The 21,522-nt window shown below is 50.7% G+C and overlaps 1 protein-coding gene across 1 annotated transcript in view; it reads left to right on the forward strand.

Annotated features, from left to right (window-relative positions):
• Positions 1 to 21,522, forward strand: part of ZC3H3 (zinc finger CCCH-type containing 3) — a 369,370-nt gene that overhangs the window by 319,371 nt on the left and 28,477 nt on the right. Inside the window, exon 11 of the mRNA XM_074986583.1 lies at positions 4,798 to 5,000. Within this exon, the coding sequence (XP_074842684.1) occupies positions 4,798 to 5,000 (203 nt within the window). The remainder of the gene's footprint in view (positions 1 to 4,797; positions 5,001 to 21,522) is intronic.

Genomic DNA, 21,522 nt, shown 5'->3' on the forward strand with positions numbered 1-21,522 from the left:
ACCTGTAGGAATCGCCTCTGGCTTTTTCTGACAAGAGTTCAGGTGTAATGGCTCTGCTCTTCTGGCTCGTTATTTTCTGTCCACTTGTACTCTTGTAGTTCCAAGCAGAGACGGTCTTCGTCACTTTCCTGTCCTCAATACGGAGTGCCCCTTTGAGCTGTTGAGCTCTTACTGACTCCCTTGCCGGAGAGGGGCTTCGTTTCATTGGTGGGAGAAGTGCTGCCTGTGTGTTTGTGTGAGTTGTATTCTGCAGTTTGGGCATGCTGTCATCTCCTGGGAGGCTCTCGAGAGGTGATCCAGACCTGAGCGGAGATGGCTAGTCTTGCCAAGCTGTCTAGGACTTTCTACCCTAGTCTGGACTCCTGATGTTCAAAACTCTCCCTGATGTAGGCCCCAGGCCAAGTGTGCACAGACTGTATGTTAAACCAGTGCACCTCGAACCCAGATCTCCTGCCTGCCTATGCAGAATATGAGCATTAGACCCTAATCGCTCCATGTTCTAAGATACGACAAGGAACAGGCGACAGAGACAGACCTGGGGCAGCTGGCTGCCTCCCTCCTACCCATGGAGAAGCAGCCGATAGGGGATGCAGAGGCGGAGAAGGATGTGGAAATATAATAGGTGTGCAGAATGCCTTTGATGTTGTGCTGGGTACTTTGTTAATCACATCAGCAACTCTCAGCATAAAATGACTATCTGATTCTTGTCGAGGTCATTGTCCTATGTGCCCTTGGGGGTCTATTGATTATTCAATTTTAATAATGCTGTGTGGCTGCAAGCTACCTAACTGGGCAATCCACCAAGCCTGGCACCCAGAGGTTTCTCCTGTGTTATTAACTCCTTGAATTATAACAGGGAGGAGAACTGTTAACACTTTGTCAGCCAGGGACTGGGCAGTTGGTGCCACGCTGTACACCTCCAGCCTAGTTCAGAAGCTCCAGAATCAGCCATAGCCAAGACGCTGGCCTTGTCTTTTGAGTTTCTGAGATGCGGGGAGTTGCCCAGCTGGCTGGTAGGCAGGTGTAGTGGCTGCCTTTCAGGGCAAAAGGTTTGAATTGAGACTGAGGACATATGAGAGGAGCGTCTTGTCTCAGTAGAGTCCCTGGGCATGCATCCGCACCACATTACTCACCATACTGTTGGGCATGGGCTAATAGCCTCCACTCAGGAGACTGATCCAATGTGGAGAATGAGCTTCATACCCCTCTGAGAAGTGGTCTCATCAGACCAGAACTGCGGCCAGCTATGGGCCAGCCTGAGGAAAGTTATATGGACCTGGGGTGCAAGGGACAATATTGTCTCACTGTTTCCTTGCACTCCTCCTCCAGTCTGTCTGTGTCCATCTCTGGTCTCATGTTTAGACTGTAAGCTCTTGGGGGTAGAGTCTGTCTCTATGTTCTGTGCCGGCACGGCACCTGACACAAGGGGCTCCTAGGAGCTGTGGTAATGCACATAATGAGAGACAGGGAATTATCAGCACTGAAACCCCAGCAGTGAAATACCTTCTTGGAGGAGACCAGACAGAGCCTGTCCCTGATCCCATTCAGGGCTGAGTGTGGGAGTTGCCTGTCTTCCTGAAGCAGTGGCATGTTCCTAGGACTGAGCCTGACCTGGAGCAAGTCATGTGAGGCACAAAGGCGGCTTTGAGGCTATTGCCATTAGGGCAAGCTCCATTTGGACTAATTGCTGCGAGGTGCTTAGATACCACATCATCTACGTAATGTGTTACAGCTGCCTACCGGCATCTGCCCAGTGAGGGGTGAAGGGAAGGAGGTTCCGTCATGCTGTTCATATTCCTGTGTTACGGGCAGATGTGTGTGGCTCCTGTAAGACTGGCCAGTCTGGGTCACACCAAAGGTCCAAGTAGCCCAGTCTCCTGTCTTCTCACAGCAGTTGGTGCCAGGTGCCCAGAGGGAATGACCAGACCAGGGCAATGTACCAAGTAACCCATCCCCTGTCATTCAGTCCTAGCTCCTGGCAGTCAGAGGTTTAAGGACACCTGGACCATGGAGATGCACGTTGGCCACTGGTGAATATAACCAGCCCGAACTTACCTAGTTCTTTTCTGGCCTCCCTGGGTCATCGTCCCAGCACTGGGATTGCCTGGCTCATTCTCTTGGCTTTCCTGGTTGGGGAGAGGGCCAGCACGAGCACTGGGTGCAAAGCCTGACAAAGTCCTCGCCCACGCAGTGCCTGGCAAATGATGAGAGAGGGCTGGTCCCGCCTGTTGTGTTTGCTGTGAATTCAAGGGAGTGAGGGAGCCAAAGAAGGAGGCCATGAACAGCTGTTTCCTGCTGCCCTTTATCAGTTCCGGTAGCTCTGGTGAAGATGGGCTTGGTGGGCCTGTGGGCTGACCCAATATGCCCTTCCTTAGGTAAGATGCCCGAGGAGGATGCTGACCATTTGGAACAGAAGGATAGTAGCAGTGCCGGGTTCCCTTCTTTTCTAGGGAGGGCAGGGCACTGCTCAGACTTGGTCTTCTGTTAGCCTCGCTACTAATGCTACCCCTTAAACACCCACAAATGTGCCTTTCGTGGTGCACTGTCCCCATAGCTGCTACTGAGTCAGCCACTGCAACGGGCTCAGAGACCGAGGACTCTACCCTAGAGCTGTCTAGCCCTGCATGCATAGTCAATGTAAGGGCAGAGCTAATAGACCTGACTGAAATAGAAGGGAGCCAGGTGGTATGGCACTAATTCCGGTTGCAGCCCTCTTGGCAGGACTGGCTTTATCCATCACTGTCAGCAGCCTGTCGCCTGGGTCTGTCACTGTTGTGGCTCCTCACACTCCCTGGCTCCATCTCCGTTTGTGTTTTTCTATTGCAGTCTGCATCACTCCTCTGGAATGCTTTATTAACAACCTCCAGTAGGTGCTGGCGAGCCGGCGGAGCAGGAATGCAGAGCGGTGGGGTGTCCCACTGGGGGGAATCGTTACATGTGGTTACCTCGTGAGGTGGCTCAGCAGGAGGAGAGACACATGGGGATCAGCCCAGCACATGCATCCTGGGCAGGCGAGCCCACCTCCCTCCTCCAGCAGCCTCATTTTATGGGATGTCAAGTCACTGATGAGTCTGCTGTGAATGTGATGGAGCTAGCTGCTTAGGGCCGCTAATGGGAGATGGGAAAACCACTAGGAAGAGGAACATCTGAGACAACCCTACGCCAAGTCCTGGAGAATGGACTTGGATTCATTTGGTGATTCGTCCCGCTCTCATTCTGTATCTTAGCAATGGAAAATGTTCGGAAACGGGCAACAGAACTGATTAGAGGTTTGGAACAGGTGCCATATGAGGCGAGATTAACAAGATTGGTACCTTTCAGTTTAGAAAAGAGGAGACTAAGGGGGGATATGATAGAGCTCTGTAAAATCATGACTGGTGTGGAGAAAGGGATAAGGAAAAGTTGTTTACTTGTTTCCATACACAAGAACATGGGGTCACCGAATGAAATTAGGAGGCACTGGGTTTAAAACCAACACAAGGAAGTTTTTCTTCATGCAACGCACACAGCCAGTCTGTGGAACTCCTTACCCGGAGGGTGTTGTGGAAGTCAGGACTTTAACAGGGTTCAAAAATGAGCTAGCTAAGTTCATGGAGGTTAGGTCCATCTGTGGCTCTTAGCCAGGCAGGGCAGAAAGGTGTCCCTAGCCTCTGTCTGTCAGAGGCTAGAAGTGGGTGACAGGGAGGGATCACTTGATTCCCTGTTCTGTTCATACTCTCAGGTGCATAAGGCATTGCCCTCTGTTAGAAGACAGGGTACTGGGCTAGGTGGACCTTTGGTCTGACCCAGTCTGGCTGTTCCTACGTGAGAGCCAGGATTCAGCCATCAATCTTTTGTTTTATATGGGTTTTCTCTTCCACACCTCCAGTCAGGCCTTGTCACCTGGCTGGAGACAGGCAGGGTTGAGGCACCTGCTCTCTCTGCGTCCGGCCCTGAGACCCAGCCCAGCAGCACAAGGCCCTGCCTTGTATGGTAGCAGAGGGGAGGGAATGTGTGATGGGCTCTGCAAACCTGGCTAGTGTGACTGGGGAAGCTTGGACTACACCCAGCTCTTGGCTCCTGGGCAAGTGCGCTGTAAATATTTCCTTCCTGCTTTTAGGCGGGAATGCGAAGCATCGAGCTGCTCAGGGAGGAGAGCGAAGCAGGGTTCTTCCCAGCCCCTTTCCTAGAAGGGCTGGCAGCAGCCTCCGCCTGAGAGAGACAACTGCTGCTGCTTTTCCCTTTCTTAGCACCTCACTGTAGACGTCCATTAGCCCCATGTGCACTGAGGAGCCGAGAATGTGGGCGCAGCCAGATCTGCCGCTGGAGATAGGTCCTTGGTGCAGCTGGCTCCCCCATCCTGACTGCAGAGAGAGCCTCATGCCCCGGCCCTGCTACCTTAAACCCCCACCCTCCCCCATTCCTGCTCGGCTCAGCTCTGTCCCTAGCCAAACTTAGGTGAGTCTAGCCACAAGCTCAGCAGCCCCTTCCTTTGGGAGTGGGAGGGGGTTTCCTGGGATGTAAGGGGATCTTCCCAGCCTAAGAGAAACAAGCAGCATGAGGGGTCCTGCAGAGGGATTGTCCGTCAGGCAAAGGTGTCAGTGCACCGCCACTTTGGACTTTCAAACCGGAGAAGGCAAAGCCTCTGGAAATAGACTAGTGGGAACAATTCCTGCCTGATGGCTGGAAGAGTTAATCAGTCTCTTCCCTTGCTCTCATGGGAGCCCTGCGTCATTGTAACCTATATTGGAATGTTCTATGCTGGCCATGCTCTGATGTGGGCTGCTGATCTCATTCTTGTGTGGGTGTCTTTTTCAGGGGGGCTGCAGCCCATCTTCAGGCAGATGGGGAGATTCCTGGACCCTCCAGCGTGGAGCAGGGGGAAATGTTTTGGAGCGATACAGACAGCCCAGGATCCGGCAGGCTTCCGAAGCTCCCATCTTTCATCTCTCTCCAGACACCCACCTCCCCGAGTGAGGGGACACGTGTGGCTGAAAGAGACAAGACAGGGGTGGAGACAGGTACAAGGCGACTGCTCTGTGTTGTGTTCTCACAAGCTCCGGGGTTCCCTGTCCTTCATCAGCCAAAGCTGAGTGAGAGCCATGTCCATGTATGCCTTTGTCCAGGCACCCCTGCCCTGGCTACGGTACTGCCTCGCGGGCAAGGGACAGCCCAGCTGTGAATTCAGGGCTCCACAAAGGGGAGAACTGGAGCAGTGGTGGGGCATGCAGTCCTGCCTCCTCAGACAGTTGTGCTGATAACCTTCAGGCTTGTAGCTCCAGCTCTGTCCATGTACCTTAACCCCAGCTTTGGCTCCCCCTGCATGCCTGCTCCTGGGACGCACACAGCTCTGCCAGCCCTGACAGCAACAGCACCCGTGCTATGGTAAGCCCAGGCCTCGGAGAAGATACTGTTAGCTGGCAAAGGGTGTGCTTGTGTTTTGATGGGACCAGTAGTCCATTAGGGACCATAATGTACATTTCACTTGAAGCCTGCCCCAGGGCTAGAACCCCCATGGCCAGACCTGAAAGGCACATGTAACCCAACCCACCGCCACATACCGGCACTTGGAGCATGACTGCTTTCCGAGGCACCCCCTTCCCAAAATCTCAGGAGAGATTCAGACGCCGTCCAGCTGATCAGCAGAATGCCCACAGCACCCATAGCCAGCAGTGTGTTTCGGTAGGTCGTCACCTACTTTGGTGCACATAACAACATTTATTTCGCCCATGGGCGGAAAAAGTTAGAGACCCCCAGTCAGTGACTTGGAGACTAGTCACGATTCCTTACTCCTCCTCCTTTTCTCTAGCGAGAGGAACCCTCCTGCTGCTTTTTGTTGCGTCACAGATGGTACAATGCTGTATGAGAAGAGACGTGTGCGGGGAGGGCACAGGGTGCCAAGGATTCAAATGTCCATTAAGGACCCCAAAATAAGAGCTTGTCAAAAGTTGTTTTTTTAACTGAAAACCATTTTTTGATGAAAAACAGCATTTTGACAAAACCAAAGTGTTCTGCTGACGGGTTAGTTTGAGTGAAATGTTTGGGCTTTTTCAAGAAAAAAATCAAGTAAAACTATTTTTGAACTAAAATTGAAAACTGAATGAAAATAATTCATTTTAGTTTGGAAAGTTTTAATCAGAACTTAAAAATTAAGGAAAAAATGGAGTGAAATGTTCTGTGGTAATAAAATTGCCTTTTGTGCCCCTCTCCCCTTAGAATGAAGAGTGTTCTGCCTACTTATGGCGCTTAGTTTCAAACTGAGGTTAAAACTAACCCCATGAAAGACACCGTGCTAACTGCGGGGCTACAAGAAGGTGCTTGGTTTTCTAGCACTCATTCCCACTGGGTACCGGGAGGGAGAACGGAGGGGCCAGAATGCAGCATAGGGTAAAACCCAAGGGGCATCTTCTAATCCACTTAGATTGCAAGTGCTTTGAGATGGGGATTGTTTCTTTGGCTCTGGGGTAGAATCATAGAATAGTAGGACTGGAAGGGACCTCGAGAGGCCATCGAGTCCAGCCCCCTGCCCTCATGGCAGGACCAAGCACTTTCTAGACCATCCCTGAAAGCCATCTATCTAACCTCTTCTTAAATATCTCCAGTGATGGAGATTCTACCACCTCCCTTGGCAATTTGTTCCAGTGTTTGATCACCCTGACAGTTAGGAACTTTTTCCTAATGTCCAACCTGAACCTCCCCTGCTGCAATTTCAGTCCATTGCCTCTTGTTCTATCCTCAGAGGCAAGGAAGAACAAGTTCCCTCCCTCTGCCTTATGACACCCTTTTAGATACCTGAAAACTGCTATCGTGTCCCCCCTCAATCTTCTCTTTTCCAAACTCAACAAGCCCAATTCTTTCAGCCTTTCTTCATAGGTCATGTTCTCTGGACCTTTGATCATTCTCATTGCTCTCCTCCGGACCCTCTCCAATTTCTCCACATCCTTCCTGAACTGCGGTGCCCAGAACTGGACACAATACTCCAGCTGAGGCCTAACCAGCGCAGAGTAGAGCGGGAGAATGACTTCTCGTGTCTTGTTCACAACACACCTGTTAATGCATCCTAGAATCATGTTTGCCTTTTTCGCAACAGCATCACACTGTTGACTCATATTTAGCTTGTGGTCCACTATAACCCCTAGATCCCTTTCTGCTGTAAAGGGATAGGGCCAAAAATGAGGAGTTCAGAGAACAGGAGGGGGCTGTGGGTGAGGGCTCCAACTGAGGGTGTCGGCTCTGGGGGCGGGCCAGGAGTGAGGCATTTGGGGTGCTGGCTGGGGCTAAGGGTTGTGGCGTGCAGAAGGGGACTCAGGACAGGAGGTTGGGGGTGGGGGCAGGGGGTGGACATGTGTTAGAGTGCTGGAGGGAGCACAGGACTGAGGGTGGGGGGCTTAGGAGAGGGGTCAGCTGCAGATGGGGGCTCGGGGTGGGGGGTTGGGATGTAGGACGATTGCACTGAACAAGTCCCCTTTGGTGATGGAGCGGGGAAGCTGATGGCTCAGCATGAGCCGTGCTGCCCCCACAGCCCCTATTGGCCAGGATTCCCAGCCAGCGGGAGCTGTGGGGAGGAACCTGCAGGCGAGGGCAGTGTGGGGGTGGGGGGCTGACAGACTGGGCAAAGGGGAGAGCAGGGGGGCTGTCTCCATTCTCCTGGAAGGGGCGGGGCCTCAGGCAGCCAGTCCTCAGCACCACCTGGATCGTGCTGTGGTCCCAGCTCCCCGAGCTGCCCAAAGCACTCTGGCAGTGATTTAAAGGGCCTGGAGCTCTAGGTGCTGCTCCTGTACTAGTGGCAGCGTCTGGGAGCCCTTTTGGATCACTGGGCCCTAAGCAACTGCCCTCTCAGCTTCTCTCCCCATTGGCAGGCCTGAATGTGGGCATGGAGCTTCCCTCAGCGGCTGTGACAATGCAACTCCAGCCCAACATGTGAGGAAAGTAATGTGTGGAGCCACGCGTCCCCACAGGCAGCAGGCAGGGCCGGGTAACATGCAGGAGCATTAGTGGCTGCCGCTCACCGCCCTGAGCTACGAGTGCATTGCAAAAAGATCTGCACTTTTGGTGGCCCAGAGATTTTTTTTTTTTTTTTGCAGTCCTCCCGTCCCCCCAGCCCTGGGGACTGCAGCCTCTAAAGCCGCTTTCTTAATCCAGAGCTGAGTGGGTTACAGCAAACTGGCCATGGGTCCCAGCTAGATCTCAGAGTGGGAACAGCCTGGGAAATCACCGCACCATGCTGCAAACCCTCCTGGGTCCCTGAAATGCTCACAAAGGGCCAGAGTCTTGAGCTGATGCTGAGAACACCACCCATTAGCTGCTGATGGAGAAAGCTCCATGGTGGTCACTCAGTCATACCTGCCTAAAATAGGACACACTGGGAAGGATTTGTGGAGCTAATTGTACCAAAGACAGCTGCTGGACTGGGTGCCCTAGGTGTGGCCCAGGGAGCACAAATCCATCTCTTCAGCTTTTCCTCTCTGCTGTGGTCCTGCTTCCACAGTACCTCTTGGACTTCATGTCTACTGGAAGTGAGATCACCCTGCATCTGTGCAAGGAGAGAGACTGCCGTGGGGGGTCTGAAAGCTCACACAAACCCCTTCCTAGTCTCCCATGCTGGAGAGAAGTGTCCCTTCTGCTGAAGGGGACTTCAGAGCTGGCATCAGCCTGGCAGTGACCTGTAAAAGCCACGTCAAAGCTGGGAAGTTTCAAGACCTCTTGATATATGGGGGCAAGAAAGGAGTTCTGGGATTAGCAACATATTCCTTAGGTCACGGGTGAGCACGTGTTTGGGAGGTTGGCTGCGTGCTGCTGAAACACCAAGCAGTGGGCACGGTGCAGCCCAGGCTCTTTCGGTAAGGACTGTTGCTGCTGTAAAGGCTTTTCTACGCATCGTGGAGTGGAGTGCTTGGCTTCCCTGTCAAATCCGTGATTCCCCAGCTCCCACCCCTTTTGGACCCGGTTCAGCTCCTTTTGATCTCAGCGGCTGCTGGCTGCTGTGGGCAGTGCTCTTGAACCAGGGAGTTAATCTGGCTTTTTTATCTCTGCCACAAAGATGAAGCAGTTAAGCTGCAGAAAGAAAGCTGTTGAAATGCCATGAATTGCACTCGTCAGCCTGGAGTAACTCCGCTTATAATGGGTCAAGGGAAGAGTGTCAGATGGAGGCTAAAGACGCACTAGTGGAAGGGGGGTCTGGGAGGGGACTTGATAAAGCTATCTCTCTCCAGTCCAAAGTCGATACTTGTGTCATTCAGGGTAGGTGTGTCCTCAGCAACCACTCAGGAGACCAAAACTTCCCCTGTTGAGTGGTGGGTGGTTGTCTTGTCAAGGTGGAGCACAACTGCTCTGGCCAGCTTACAAAACCACCTGCACTTACCTCCTAAGCTAAGGAGTTGTCCCACACGTTGGTGAATTCCACAGGTTGCCACGTTTGTCCGATTGTTAGGAAGGTGATGAATTGCATTTGTCGTGCTGCTTTGATCATTCCCATGCATCTCCCTGGGCCTTGTTCTAGCATTCCCACAGCCTTGGGGGAATGACAGGCAGCTACCTGACACCACCGGATCCCTAATTCAGCTGGTGCTGAGGATAGGAATGGCTGCGATTGCTGGTCATAGGGCCAGTATCTCAGTCCTGAAGGTCTAATCATGGGAACATCACACTGCTGAAGGTGGGAGCTATAAACTGGCCATCGGTAAGATTTCAAATGCCCAACCGTCAGAGGAGTAAAGTTCAGGAGCAGCTTTTCAAGGGTTTCTTACTAAAGTTTCTGGAGGGGGTGGGATGGCAGGACTGCCTACATGTGTGTGGCCCATCAGGGACTGCTAGTAGCAAAAATCCCCAGTGGCTGGAAACGGGACACTAGATGGGGAGGGCTCTGTACTACAGCAGAGAATTCTTTCCCAGGTGTGTGTCTGGTTGTCTGACCCACCTGCTCAGGGTCTAACTGTTTCCTGGGTTTAGGAAGTGATTTTATCCTGGGTCAGATTAAAGAGGATTTTTCACCTTCCCCTTCAGCGTGGAGCATGGATCATTTGCCGTTTAAACTAGTGTAAGTGGATGATTCTTTGTAACTTGAAGTCTTTCAATCATGATTTGAGGATGCCAGGAACTCAGCCAGAGGTCGTGTGACCTGTAAGGTGCAGGAGGTGAGACTAGAAGATCGCAATGATCCCTTCTGACCTGAAAGTCTATGAGATTCTCAGCTGTCCAGTGGGATACTCAACTCTTGCTTTTAGCTCTCAAAGGTTGCCGGGACCTTTTTGTGCACAGAAAATGATTTCAGGAAAGTCATCTTTGACAGGAGAACGTGTGGGCACGCACACGTGCCCATCTGTATCTGTAGTTTGAAAACTCTTAACATGATTTGAAATGTACAAAGGATTTTTTAAAAAATACGTGATCTCAAGTGGCATACGTGGGGTGAGGTGAGCCAGAGAGTCTTGATTGGTATGAATTCAAGGTGACCACTTGTGAGTAATGGAGCCATCTCAAACGTGGGCTGATGAGATCTGAATCCCACTGCGTAATCATGGGTTCCCTATGAAATGTGCATCTGTTTGCATCTGTGAAGCATATGATGTAGTGCACACTCTTTAAAAGCTTGTCCAGCTGGCAAGAGCTTAATAGAATCCCCCATTTTAAAGATTTTGAAGCTACCGCAAGGAACATCTCTGAAACTTGCTGCATCGTTCAGACTAGGAGAACTTTTTAAGCACATCCACTGTGTATGGAAGATGTCTGTCAACATAGCGTATAAGAAAATAAAAAATATTTGTGCCTTTGCAGAACCAAGTGGAGTTGGGCACAAGCACATCTCTTCTCTTGCTTTCAGTCCAGGTGGACTCTGTTGTGATCTGTACAGTTAACTTGTCCAGCAGCTGTTAACACACAGATCAAAGTAATGTGTGTGTCCTGAATGGTTGGAGAGAGAGGACTGAAAGCTGATGTGTCTTCAGTAGTGTGGTTTATGACTGGAGCACCAGCCAATTTAATGAGAATGTGCTTGCCCCCGGGTGGACAATATTATGTTTGTACTAACAATCAGGACTGTAAAAAAAAAAAAAAAATGGTGTAGCCTTTATTTTCAGTGCAAAGCCTTGGGCTGCCAGAATGCAGACTCTTCTCTGTCTGTTTTGCAGTTTAGACTGACGAGGTTGAGGATAACTCTATACAGGCCTCTAGCCAAGAATTTGGAAATGCTTCACAAACTTCCATTTGTGCTTCTGCTCCATCCCCTTGTCTCTGTGTGTCAGCCCTGCCTATATCTGACCAGCTCAGCCACTGACGCTCCTCTGGGAGATCTGCTGAGGTGGCTGAGTCTGGTGTATCATAGATGGCATTTGCAGAAGCACCTCAGTGGTTTGTGCTTAGAACTAATGCTCCTAAATCCCCAAGGTGCTTTTGAAAAATCCACCCCATCCCCTTTCCTGTGCACGCTCGACACAAGGGTTTGGTGCAGTCCATATCCCAGCATGGAGTCAGTGCTCGGGCAGGTGACCTGTCCCTGTTAATACAGGGTCAGAAATTAGAGCCTGAGCAGGTCACTGGGAATAGCTGTTCTGTCTCCCCAGCCCTGTCAGTGCTGGATTGTCCTCTCCAGTGTACTCCAGATGAGGAGAAATGTCTCCTAATGCGTGCCAGCTAATGCATTCTAGTACTACGGTGTAGACAGAGCAAGCTGTATTAAACTTGAATGAACTGCTAGACCCAGCTCTAGGTGTGGGAGGACAAGGGTTTTGCCACCACTTTCAGGTTAGTCTGTCTAGGCATGTCCAGTGTCATGTCGAGCCCTCCTCCCATGCAGCCTCTCAGTGCTGTGACTGCGCCAGGAGGAGAGCACAGAACATGGGCTGGCACAACTGAAGGCCTCTGCTCAGTAGGGGATGTCCATGTTGGGTCTTACAGCTGCTGTGACTTCAGCTCATCTAGCTCTGGGATGGACCTGCTCTCCTCTCCCCGGTGGCATAGAGGACCATTGTGCCTGGCAGAACTGTGATCTGAGGCTTTTGCCATCAGCTTGCTCTGTGATTCCAAGAAATGGGCATCCAGCTCTGTTACCCTGAAGGCAGGCTGCAAGCTGCACCCAGTCATGGGGCAGCACATAGCTTAGTGTACAGGCAAAGCACTACCTCCTCCTCCGTCTGTGCTCACATTAATGTGAGGTGCTGTTTCCAAGCTGCATGAATGGCACAGCCGCCATTAAACTCTGGCTTCGACGGGGCAGCCATCCCTCCCTGCGCGCGTGGCCTCCAGCAGGAGCAGGGGATACCCAGAGGGCAGCTGCCCCCTGGCCTTAGTTGCGACATTTGTGTCCATCACGTTGTTTGTTCCTGCAAAGCTAGGGAAGCGTCTCTGTGGCATTGGGGGGACGGCGGGGGGAGAGGGGGTGGATGAATTTAGCTCGCCCTCCCCTTCTGGAAGCGTTTCCGGAGGGGGATTAAACCCTTCCCCTCCTGGAAGTGTTTCCAGGTAATGTGCTTTCCCATATTTCACCTTCCAGTTAAATAGCCTGCACTGAAGCTAACTGTCCTCCCTGCGATAATTGTAACCAAGCGCACCAATGCAAACCATTCCAATCGAGTGCTAATTTAATTAGAAAGCACCCATTTTAGTTAATTTGTTCAAGAAGATCACTGAAAACTCCTGGAGAGAACAGATGTTCCCCTTTCCCCCGATGAACATTCAGGGGTTTGTAAATGGCTCCACTCAGCCTTGTTTAGGAGAGAAAAGAGGATTTTATAGCTGCAAACGACCCTTTCTGTAAACATTTTACAGCTCTCTGCACGTTTGAGTGACGATAAACCCCTAGCAACTCGGCGGGCTGCAAATTTGCGACCATACGGCTATCATTTTATTGTCATATTTCACGGTCGTAACGTTAATGGAAGATGCTCGCTACAGTCTTTTTTAATGGCTCCGCTGAGCACGCTCAACCACTTGTGCTTTGGAAAATTCATCGAGGTGCAGAGCTTCTGTTTTTGTTTACAGCTTTCACTTCTGGAGGAATAACTTTGAAAACACGAATCGCCTCCTCACATGCAGTGCTCTGCCCTATTCAGATTTCTGAACCCCCTTCATATTTCCTGGCTCACCCCATTCACAGCATAACACGCATGGGCACTGCAAGCCAGGCTTAGAGTTCCCATTCCTCACTGCACCAGCCACATGTTCCTTTCCTCCGTTGCCCTGGGTGAGGGGTTGCAATGGGGAGAGTGTGAGCAGCCAGTGGACAGGTGGCTCTCTCTCCCTGGAAGCTTTATAGCCCTGCTAGAGATCAGTAGCCTTAAATCAAGCACTGTATAGGAAAGGAATATGCCCGTCTGTCTGCCTCTCATTATATATAACAAGCAGGCCCATGGCACCTTCAAGACCTGGGGATTACAGTAGCTGAGAGGCTGGATATGAGTAAACAGTGTGCCCTTGTAGCCAAGAAAGCTAGCGGCATATTGGGGTGCATTAGGAGAAGCATTTCCAGCAGGTCTAGAGAAGTTGTTCCCCCTCTCTTCAGATCTGGTGAGGCCACATCTGGAGTATTGTGTCCAGTTCTGGGGCCCCCAGTATGGAAAGGATGTGGATGTGCTGCAGCAGGTTCAGTGGAGGGCAATGAAAATGATTAGGGGGCTGGAGCACGTGACCTATGAGGAGACACTGAGGGGTTTGGACTTATTTAGTTTGCAGAAGAGATGAGTGAGGAGCGATTTGATAGCAGCCTTCAACTTCCTGAAGGGGGGGCTCTAACGAGGATGGACAGAGGCTGTTCTCAGTAGTGAGGGATGACAGAACAAGGAGCAATGGTCTGAAGTTGAAGAGGGGGAGGTGTAGGTTGGATATTAGGAAAAACTATTTCCCCAGGAGGGTGGTGAAGCACTGGAATGTGTTACCGAGAGAGCTGGTGGAATCTCCACCCCTAGAGGTTTTTAAATCCCAACTTGACAAGGTCCTGGCTGGGATGACTTAGTGAGAGTTTATCCTGCTTAAAGCAAGGGGCTGGACTCAGTGACCTCCTGAAGTCCCTTCCAGCCCTAGGATTCTAGGATTGTATGATTCTATAACTAACACATTTATTAGGACATGAGCATTAGTGGGTAAAACCCACTTTCTCAGATGAATGGAGTGGAAAAACAGAATCCAGAGTTTATATAGCTGGGGTGGGAGGGGCGTAGTGGGGAGGGGTAGGTTACCTGTCACTAATAGTACTTCTCATTATATTTGTCATCCTGATGGAAAATCAAATCTTTTCCTCTCAAAGCCTTTATCTACTCTTCAGTTCAGTGGCTTTTTTTTTCTTTTTTTCACGTTTTTTCCCTCATCTTCCATGAGAAATAAGGTGTTTGTTCAAAAGACCAGGCACCACCAAACCGTAACACACACACTGCTCCAGACAAGCACATCTCCTTAGTCCCCTCTCTTTGGTTAGACTCACTCCTCAAGACTCCCTCTGCCCACAGACATTCCCAGCTGTCTCACCTCCAGTGACAACAAGAAGTCCTGTGGCACCTTATAGACTAACAGATGTTTTGGAGCATAAGCTTTTGTGAGCAGAGACCTGCTTCGTCAGATGCATCTTCGTCTCATGCATCTGATAAAGCAGGTCTTTGCCCACAAAAGCTTTTATGCTCCAAAATATCTGTTACTCTATAAGGTGCCCCCCGGGACTGCTTGTTGTTCTTGAAGATACAGACTAACACAGGTACCTCTGATAGTTGTCACCCTCCAGTGTTGGCCCTCAGCTGTGCTGGTATGTCCGGTCCCCTCGCAGTTTGCACAGCGGTGGGGGAGGCAGGCTTTGTGGTGAGGCTGCAGTAGTAGGGGACCAGCAGCAAGAACCAGGTACTGGTCTCCTGAGCACTTTTTGGAACCAGTGCTGGGACAGGGTCACACGTGCATTCTCTTCTGACTCTCCCAGGCCAAAGTAGGAGACGGCACTGGGAGCCTCTCCAAGGCCACTGTTGATCTCTTTACCTCCCAAGAGCACGGCACTGGGCACTTCTTGTCTCCCCAGCACTTCTTTGGGTTAGCTAACCTCCCAACAGCCCTGTGAGGGATGCGTTACCCTAGTTTACTTAAAGCACGGTGCTCAGCACTATGGGTCCTGAGCTGTGGCAGTGCCACAGTCACACAAGGACTAAATAACAACAGGTGTAAGCTAAAGGGCTTCCGCTCCCTTGGACGCAAGCCAGGGCGTTGGCCGAGGAGTGGCCCCACTGTTGCACCGTCAGTTTCTAAGCTGATGTAGTTACGTCGTCATCTAATGTCAGCAGCAAGGCCTTAGAGGAAGCATTGCCCAGTGAGTAAAGCGCTTGCCTCAGGCATGTCTAAACTCCAGCCGTAAGCTGGGCTACATTAGGGGTATGGTCACTGCAGTAATTAATGTGGTGGCTGATGTCCGCACTGCCCTCCTCCTGCCAGTGGGGTATGTCCTCCTCAGGAGTTCTTAAACTGACAGAAGAGGGGCTGGGTGGGGGGGCTGAGCGGCAGGGCTTTCCCCACCCATGGTTAGGGGAGCGCGTGGTGTTCTCTGTATCAGGGGTCGGTCAGAGCGCAATGAGTAGGTGCGTTAATTTCCAGCTTGCCAATCACCAGGTGCGTGGGGGCATATCCCCCCCTCCAGGGGGCTGCTGATTCCGTTGGCTCATGCCTTCCTTTGGGGCCCTGGCAGGTGTATTCTCAGTTCAGGAGTAGCTTGGAGACTTTAGCTGGCAGAGCTGCTGAGCAGGCTGCCAGACCCCCTGCCTTTGTTCGCCACCCTGACACTGTTGCATCCCTTGTGCCATCTGCCTCCTGTGCAGGTACTCCGTGGGCTCCTGCGATGGAGATCTGCTGCAGCAGATGCTGCTAAGGGTCATAAAATGGGGAAGGAAAAAACCTTCCCAGCGCCTCTTAGGGACCAGGTCCTGCTCCCACTGAAGGCAGAAGGAATTTTGGTGTTGACTTGCCATTGAACAGGATCAGATCCCAAGTAAAAAGGTCTGGGAGAAGCTGTAACTGGTTCATTTGTGATCCATGCCAGCAGATGTTTGTACAATAAACTTCCTTTCAGTTCCCCACCATTGCACTAGCCCGAGGGCAGCTCCTTCTGCCGCTCAGTGCTGCAACCAGCTGGACAGGTGCTGTGCCATGCCAGCTCCAGGCAGGGTGGGGTGTGCGGCTATGTACCACTGCCACCCCCTACCGCTGCAGAGACAGAGGGCTCTCTCCTTGTGCTGTTCATTCTACTCTGGCGGGCTGATGGACAGCTGCACGCTGGTGTCCAGCGGGCACAGCATGCTGAGAAGAAGCAAGATGAGCAGATGAAAGCTCCGGTAAGGGTCTGGCTTCACACTCGTGGCCTGTCCCCTCTGCGCTGGGAATGCCAGGGAGCATTCTCACACATTGTCTGTACTCTCCCATCCATCGCCCCCTGTGTTGTAGTGATCTCTTCCCAGGAGTGCAGAGCATTTGGGTGTGACACCCCTCGTTAGCAGATACAACACCTCCAGCCGGTTAGCACATTAGCTGCTCGCCTACTTGAAAGGAGGGACAGTCACTTTGATGCCTCAACTCGCTGGACAAACCTGGGTTCCGTTCCCAGTTCTGCCACTTGTTGTTGTCACTCAACCAGCCTCAGTTTCCCCATCTCTAAAATTTGGCTAATTGCACCTCCCTCACCCCCACACCTTATCAGGCTGTTGGGAAGTTTTCATGGTCTTTGACTAGAATGTGCTCTGCCCCCGCAAGGTGGGTGGTTATTTCTGATTGGAATAGAGCATGAGATGCACAATTACAGACCAGGAGGCCATTGTGCCTGGGGCTGTACAAATCCCAAACACAGAAGGTCTCTATCCCAGAGAACCTGCCCCCTTGCGAGGAGATGCTGCATAAATCCATCCCATTGTGAGGCACTCAGGTGGTATGGGAACAGGGGCCCTATCAGTACGCAGACCATCAGAGATTGCAGTTTCTGCATTAACAAGTCACTGGGCCAGGCTGGGCTGCTGCCCAGGAGATTTCAATGGTAAGGCAATAAAGTTTACCAAGTTTGCTCTCGTTCAGAAAGTTTGAGGCAGAGAATAAAACCTCTGGTCAAAGAGGAAGTGGCTTGGACCAGTTCTTCTTCCCCAGCAAGGGGGAGCTCCGAGCCATGTGCACTTCAGACCCAGGCAGCTGCTTCACTTCATGGAGAAACCCTGGCCTGTGCCTGCTGTGCAACTGCTCTGCAAGATGGGGAAGCACGGGAATGGGGTCACTGTGGCCCATGGTGTAACTTCGCTTTGGCCTCTCTAGGGCCACTGAGGGTGGTCTTTCACCTTTCAGAAAGGGGAATCACGAGCATCCAGTGGGGCCACAGAACCACAAGGTATATGGCCAGGAGGGCCCGTCAGATCTGGTCTGACCTTCTGCATGTCGGAGACTACCAGCCACCCCTCAGGATCTGCCCGCTCACCCAACAGCCAAAGTACTACAGCCCTCTGATCTGCCCTTTGCTGCCTTCTCCAGAGGTCACCTACCTGGCTAGTCTGGTTTAATAGCTTCCCAGAGGCGGAGACTGAGCTTATTAAAAAAATCGCCCCACTCTTGGTACCCACTGCCCTCCCTGAGTGTGTTCTCTAGTACATTGGTACTCACAAGCCAATTCTACTGGCAAGCAACCTCGGATCTCACTGTCCCCCTTAGCACATGCCCTTTGTGACGGCCTTTGCTGGGCTGGCCGTGGTTTGTTGACCATAGCAGATTTTTTTCTCTTGCTGTTGACTAAGTTAATCATGTTAACCCACCCACTAGGGGGTGATGAGGCGCGGGCAGCTTTACTGACCCCGCTTGCACTCAAAGGAATTACCCTCCGTTGGACGTCTCACCTGGCTTCTTCAGGCAAGTTCCAGGGAACCCAGGAAAACGTGCGCCATCAGGTGTTCAGAATGAGCTAATGGGAAAGCCTCAAAATGCATTTCATAATTGAATTAACAAACCTCTAATATAATTGCTTTTCTAGTGCAAAACCTATTGAGCTGTAGGTAGAGGGCATGTGCTCCTTCCTGCAGCCAGGCACGGTAGTCAGCGTAATTGGTTTGTGTTCAGTGCACTGGGTTTGTTCTGGTTATTAGCAATTTGCGGCCATTAGGACTGCCATCAGCAAGTAGAGGAAGTGGGTTTTTGGGGTGCCCACTAGTGTTCCCCAAAGCTTTAGGGGTCTCGCTGCTCTGAGCAGTGTTCCCTGTTCCGTCGAGTCAGATGCTAACTCTGTAAACGAGCTGGTTAATGGGGTTCCTGCTGTTTGGAGAGAGCCCTGTCGGAGAGGTGGGCAGATCTGGTGAGAGCACACTGGGTCAGAGCTCAGGGGAGTTGAGCTCAGTGCACAGTTCTGCCTTGGCTGAGTCACTGGCTTGCTCCCTGCCTGTGCAACCCAGCAGCGAGTTGAGGAGAGCAGGACATCCCTTTCCCCAGCCTTTATCTTGCCTGTTTGAATCGTCAGGGGATTCTCCATGCATCTGTCCGGAGGGGCCTTGCTCCCCATTGGGCTGTGGCTCTCCCTGTACCCTTGCACTTCTGGCAAAGTCCAGAAATAAATAACTGCACTCAGGTGTCATGTCATCATGGCAAGGAGCACTGAGTTGCTCATTTTAAATGGAACTTAGTGTGGGGTGTTTTGACTGAACTGGAGCCTTCGTTTCTTACCTCGCAGCAAGACATTTGCAAATATGTTTACGGATTTTTTTTTTTTTTTGCCAGGATCTAATTGTCTGCAGTTTTCCAACCTTTTTACCTTATTGATTTGCAGACAAGTTTCAGAGCTGCCAAGTCTTGTTTATTTGCTGGGTTTGAGACTTGCTCCTTCTGGATTAATCATCCATGTGTTTTTTAAAAGCCTTTTCCTCTTGTGATGGAGGGCCTGGCAAAGAGACCTGCTAAAATCTCACCTGGGAGCTTTGGAAATCGCTCTTGCTCAGAGTCTTCCAGCATGACAGCCTTGCAATTTCCCCATCTGAGTTACTTAGTATCATAGTAATTAGAGATGGAAAGGCTCTCTTAGATCATCCAATCCACTCCCCTTTCAGGACAGAGGGTTGCCCTCTGCTAGAAGATATGTCTGATACTAAATTAATACTATGCTTGATCTTAGACAGGAAGAATTAAAGTAACTTACTGTGTACTATGTCAAAGAGAACATAAAAATAACCCCACTGCTGCATCCTCTCTTAGAAGTCTCTCACCTGTGGCTTGTAAGCTTCATATGTCTCACAGATGAATCTGAGGGGCCACTGCAGCTTTTGAGAGCTGATTTGAACAGATGGATGATCATTGCACTTTTGTGCTGCTGTAACACAGAGAACTGTGTTTGCAGGCTGGCTCAAAACCTGTTCGCTCTGCATTAGAGCATCTCACCTAAATCTGAATCAGAACATTGGCAAAATTAGTTTAGTGCCTGAGGCTGGGGAGCAAAGTCACTGGAAGCGGGCAGACAAGTCTCAGCTTCACATGCCGCAGGATGGTGTGGGAGATAGGCTGCCTCTTGGAGTAATGGGTAACTACTGGGCACTTGCTGTTTGGATGTTTTTTGTCAGATAACGGGGCTAAAACATGGTGCTCCTCTGCCAAATTTCTCATCACTGAGTGGCAAAAGGGAACTATTGTGCTTGTGAAAGAGTTGACAAGTAGAACGGAGAAACCGTTCTACCTGTTCTGCAGCAGATCAGTGCTCTCTCCTCCCCCAGGAAATATTTTAGGATGCAGCCATTCTGCCTGTGGAGTACCCTGTGCTCGGTGGGACCACCACGGCGAAGAAAGCTGTGCACGTGAATCCCGACGCAGCATAACAGTCTGGTCTTGGGTTGGAATGCTCCAGCTTCATCCTTGGTGGATGTTGTAAAAAACTGCAACTCAAACCAGTTTTCTCTCTTGTTAAAATGTTATACTTTGTGTATAGTGTTTAAGGCCTGAGGGGACAAACCAGATCATTCAGTGTAACCTCTTGTATTTCAGACCATCAAAAGAACTTGACACCCACGCAACAAGTCCAACAACCAATGTCAGACCAAAGTATCAGAGCCCAAAATTCCTGTCTGACCTCACCCTATGGTGAGCAGCTAGAACCCAGAGCGCATGAGGGTGAACCTGCCAGCCATACACCTGAGAGAGCATATTCCATGCTGCGTCAGAGCCCTGGCCAGCCCCCTTTGCCACCAGCCCTGTCCCATCTTCAGTTGTGACCATCCTTGATGCTTCAGAAGGAGATTAAACAAACTCCCGCAGAATGCAGAGGGGTGGGGGATCCCTTCCTGACCCCATAGCTAGCTGGCTGAAACCCAGAAGCGTGAGCTTTTGGGAGCTTTTTGGAAATGTAACCCCAAAGACACCAAACCCTGATTTCACAAGCAACCCTGTCATACAGTCACACTCGTGAGTTCGTCAAGCTCTCTTAAAACTATTGTTTGCCCTATTGGGGGGAATCTGTTCCACCTTCTGATCTCCAGCCTGAGTTTGTTCAGTTCATCCCCATGAGGCTTGAGCCGACGTTGTCCTTTAGCTTAAATTGCTCCCTGCCATCCATTTACACACACACACCCACCCCGCTTGAATATCAAATGCCAAAATCCACTGGGAATGGCACACAAAGGTTGAGAAATCAAGTGTACATGTATCTGTTGTGCTACTTTGTCTTGTTGGGAGACCTGTGTGGTTTCGATAGGAAGTGTTTAATATCATGCAGTAATACGCTGCTTGCATTTAATAATGAAGCCGTCAGGAGGAAACTCTTCACGCGTGCAGTGCGGCTAAACTGGGGTTGCCTTAAGAAAATCACTTATTTCTGCCTTGTTTGTGTTGCATTAAAAGAGAGTTTTATTTCCATTTAATTTACCTATTTTTGACAAAGAAACGAAAGGAGGATAGTGGGAAAGGGGATGACCTATTAGGTGAAAATGTCCTGCACACACTCAGCCCTGAACCACAGTAGCAGAACAGCTGATAGAAAACACCCTAACAAACATACACATTTAAACCGCCCTAAATTTTACAACCCTGAATAGGTTTTCTGCATGTTTGTGCTTTTTTGTTTCCTGCACGTGGCCTCTGAAATGAGCCAGTTTTGACACTTCCGGCATCAGCTGTTTGAATTCCTGAGGAGCAGAAGTTTTCGTCTGCGGAGGGCATTTTCTTTGGTGGTGTTTAACACGTGTGTAATTTGGGACTGGCTAAACTGATTTAGATCAGATCTTCCAAAACAAAGTCCACCTCTGGGCTGACACGAGGAATGGAAACTTGTGACCCAAAAGCAATTTGTGTGTGTTTTGCAAGCACCTGAAAATGGTGGGCGACACCAGAATGACATCATTCACTCCCCATGAACACCGTCATCTGTGTGCCTGTTCTCTCCAGGGATGGGGTACCTAGACCACCCCGTATTCATGCAGTGATTTATAAGCTTCTGCCTTGCCTTAACTATGTACAACAGTGCGTGAAACTGCTCCTGAAGCCTTCTATCATTCTTTGGTGCCACCATCATGTGTCATCATTCAGTGTAAAATCCTCTGGTTTTCTACACTGGGGTTAGGAGTGTCAGCTTTTTGCCACTTCTTCCCC

Source organism: Carettochelys insculpta, chromosome 2 (genome assembly GCF_033958435.1).
Source record: "Carettochelys insculpta isolate YL-2023 chromosome 2, ASM3395843v1, whole genome shotgun sequence".
NCBI lineage: Eukaryota > Metazoa > Chordata > Testudines > Carettochelyidae > Carettochelys > Carettochelys insculpta.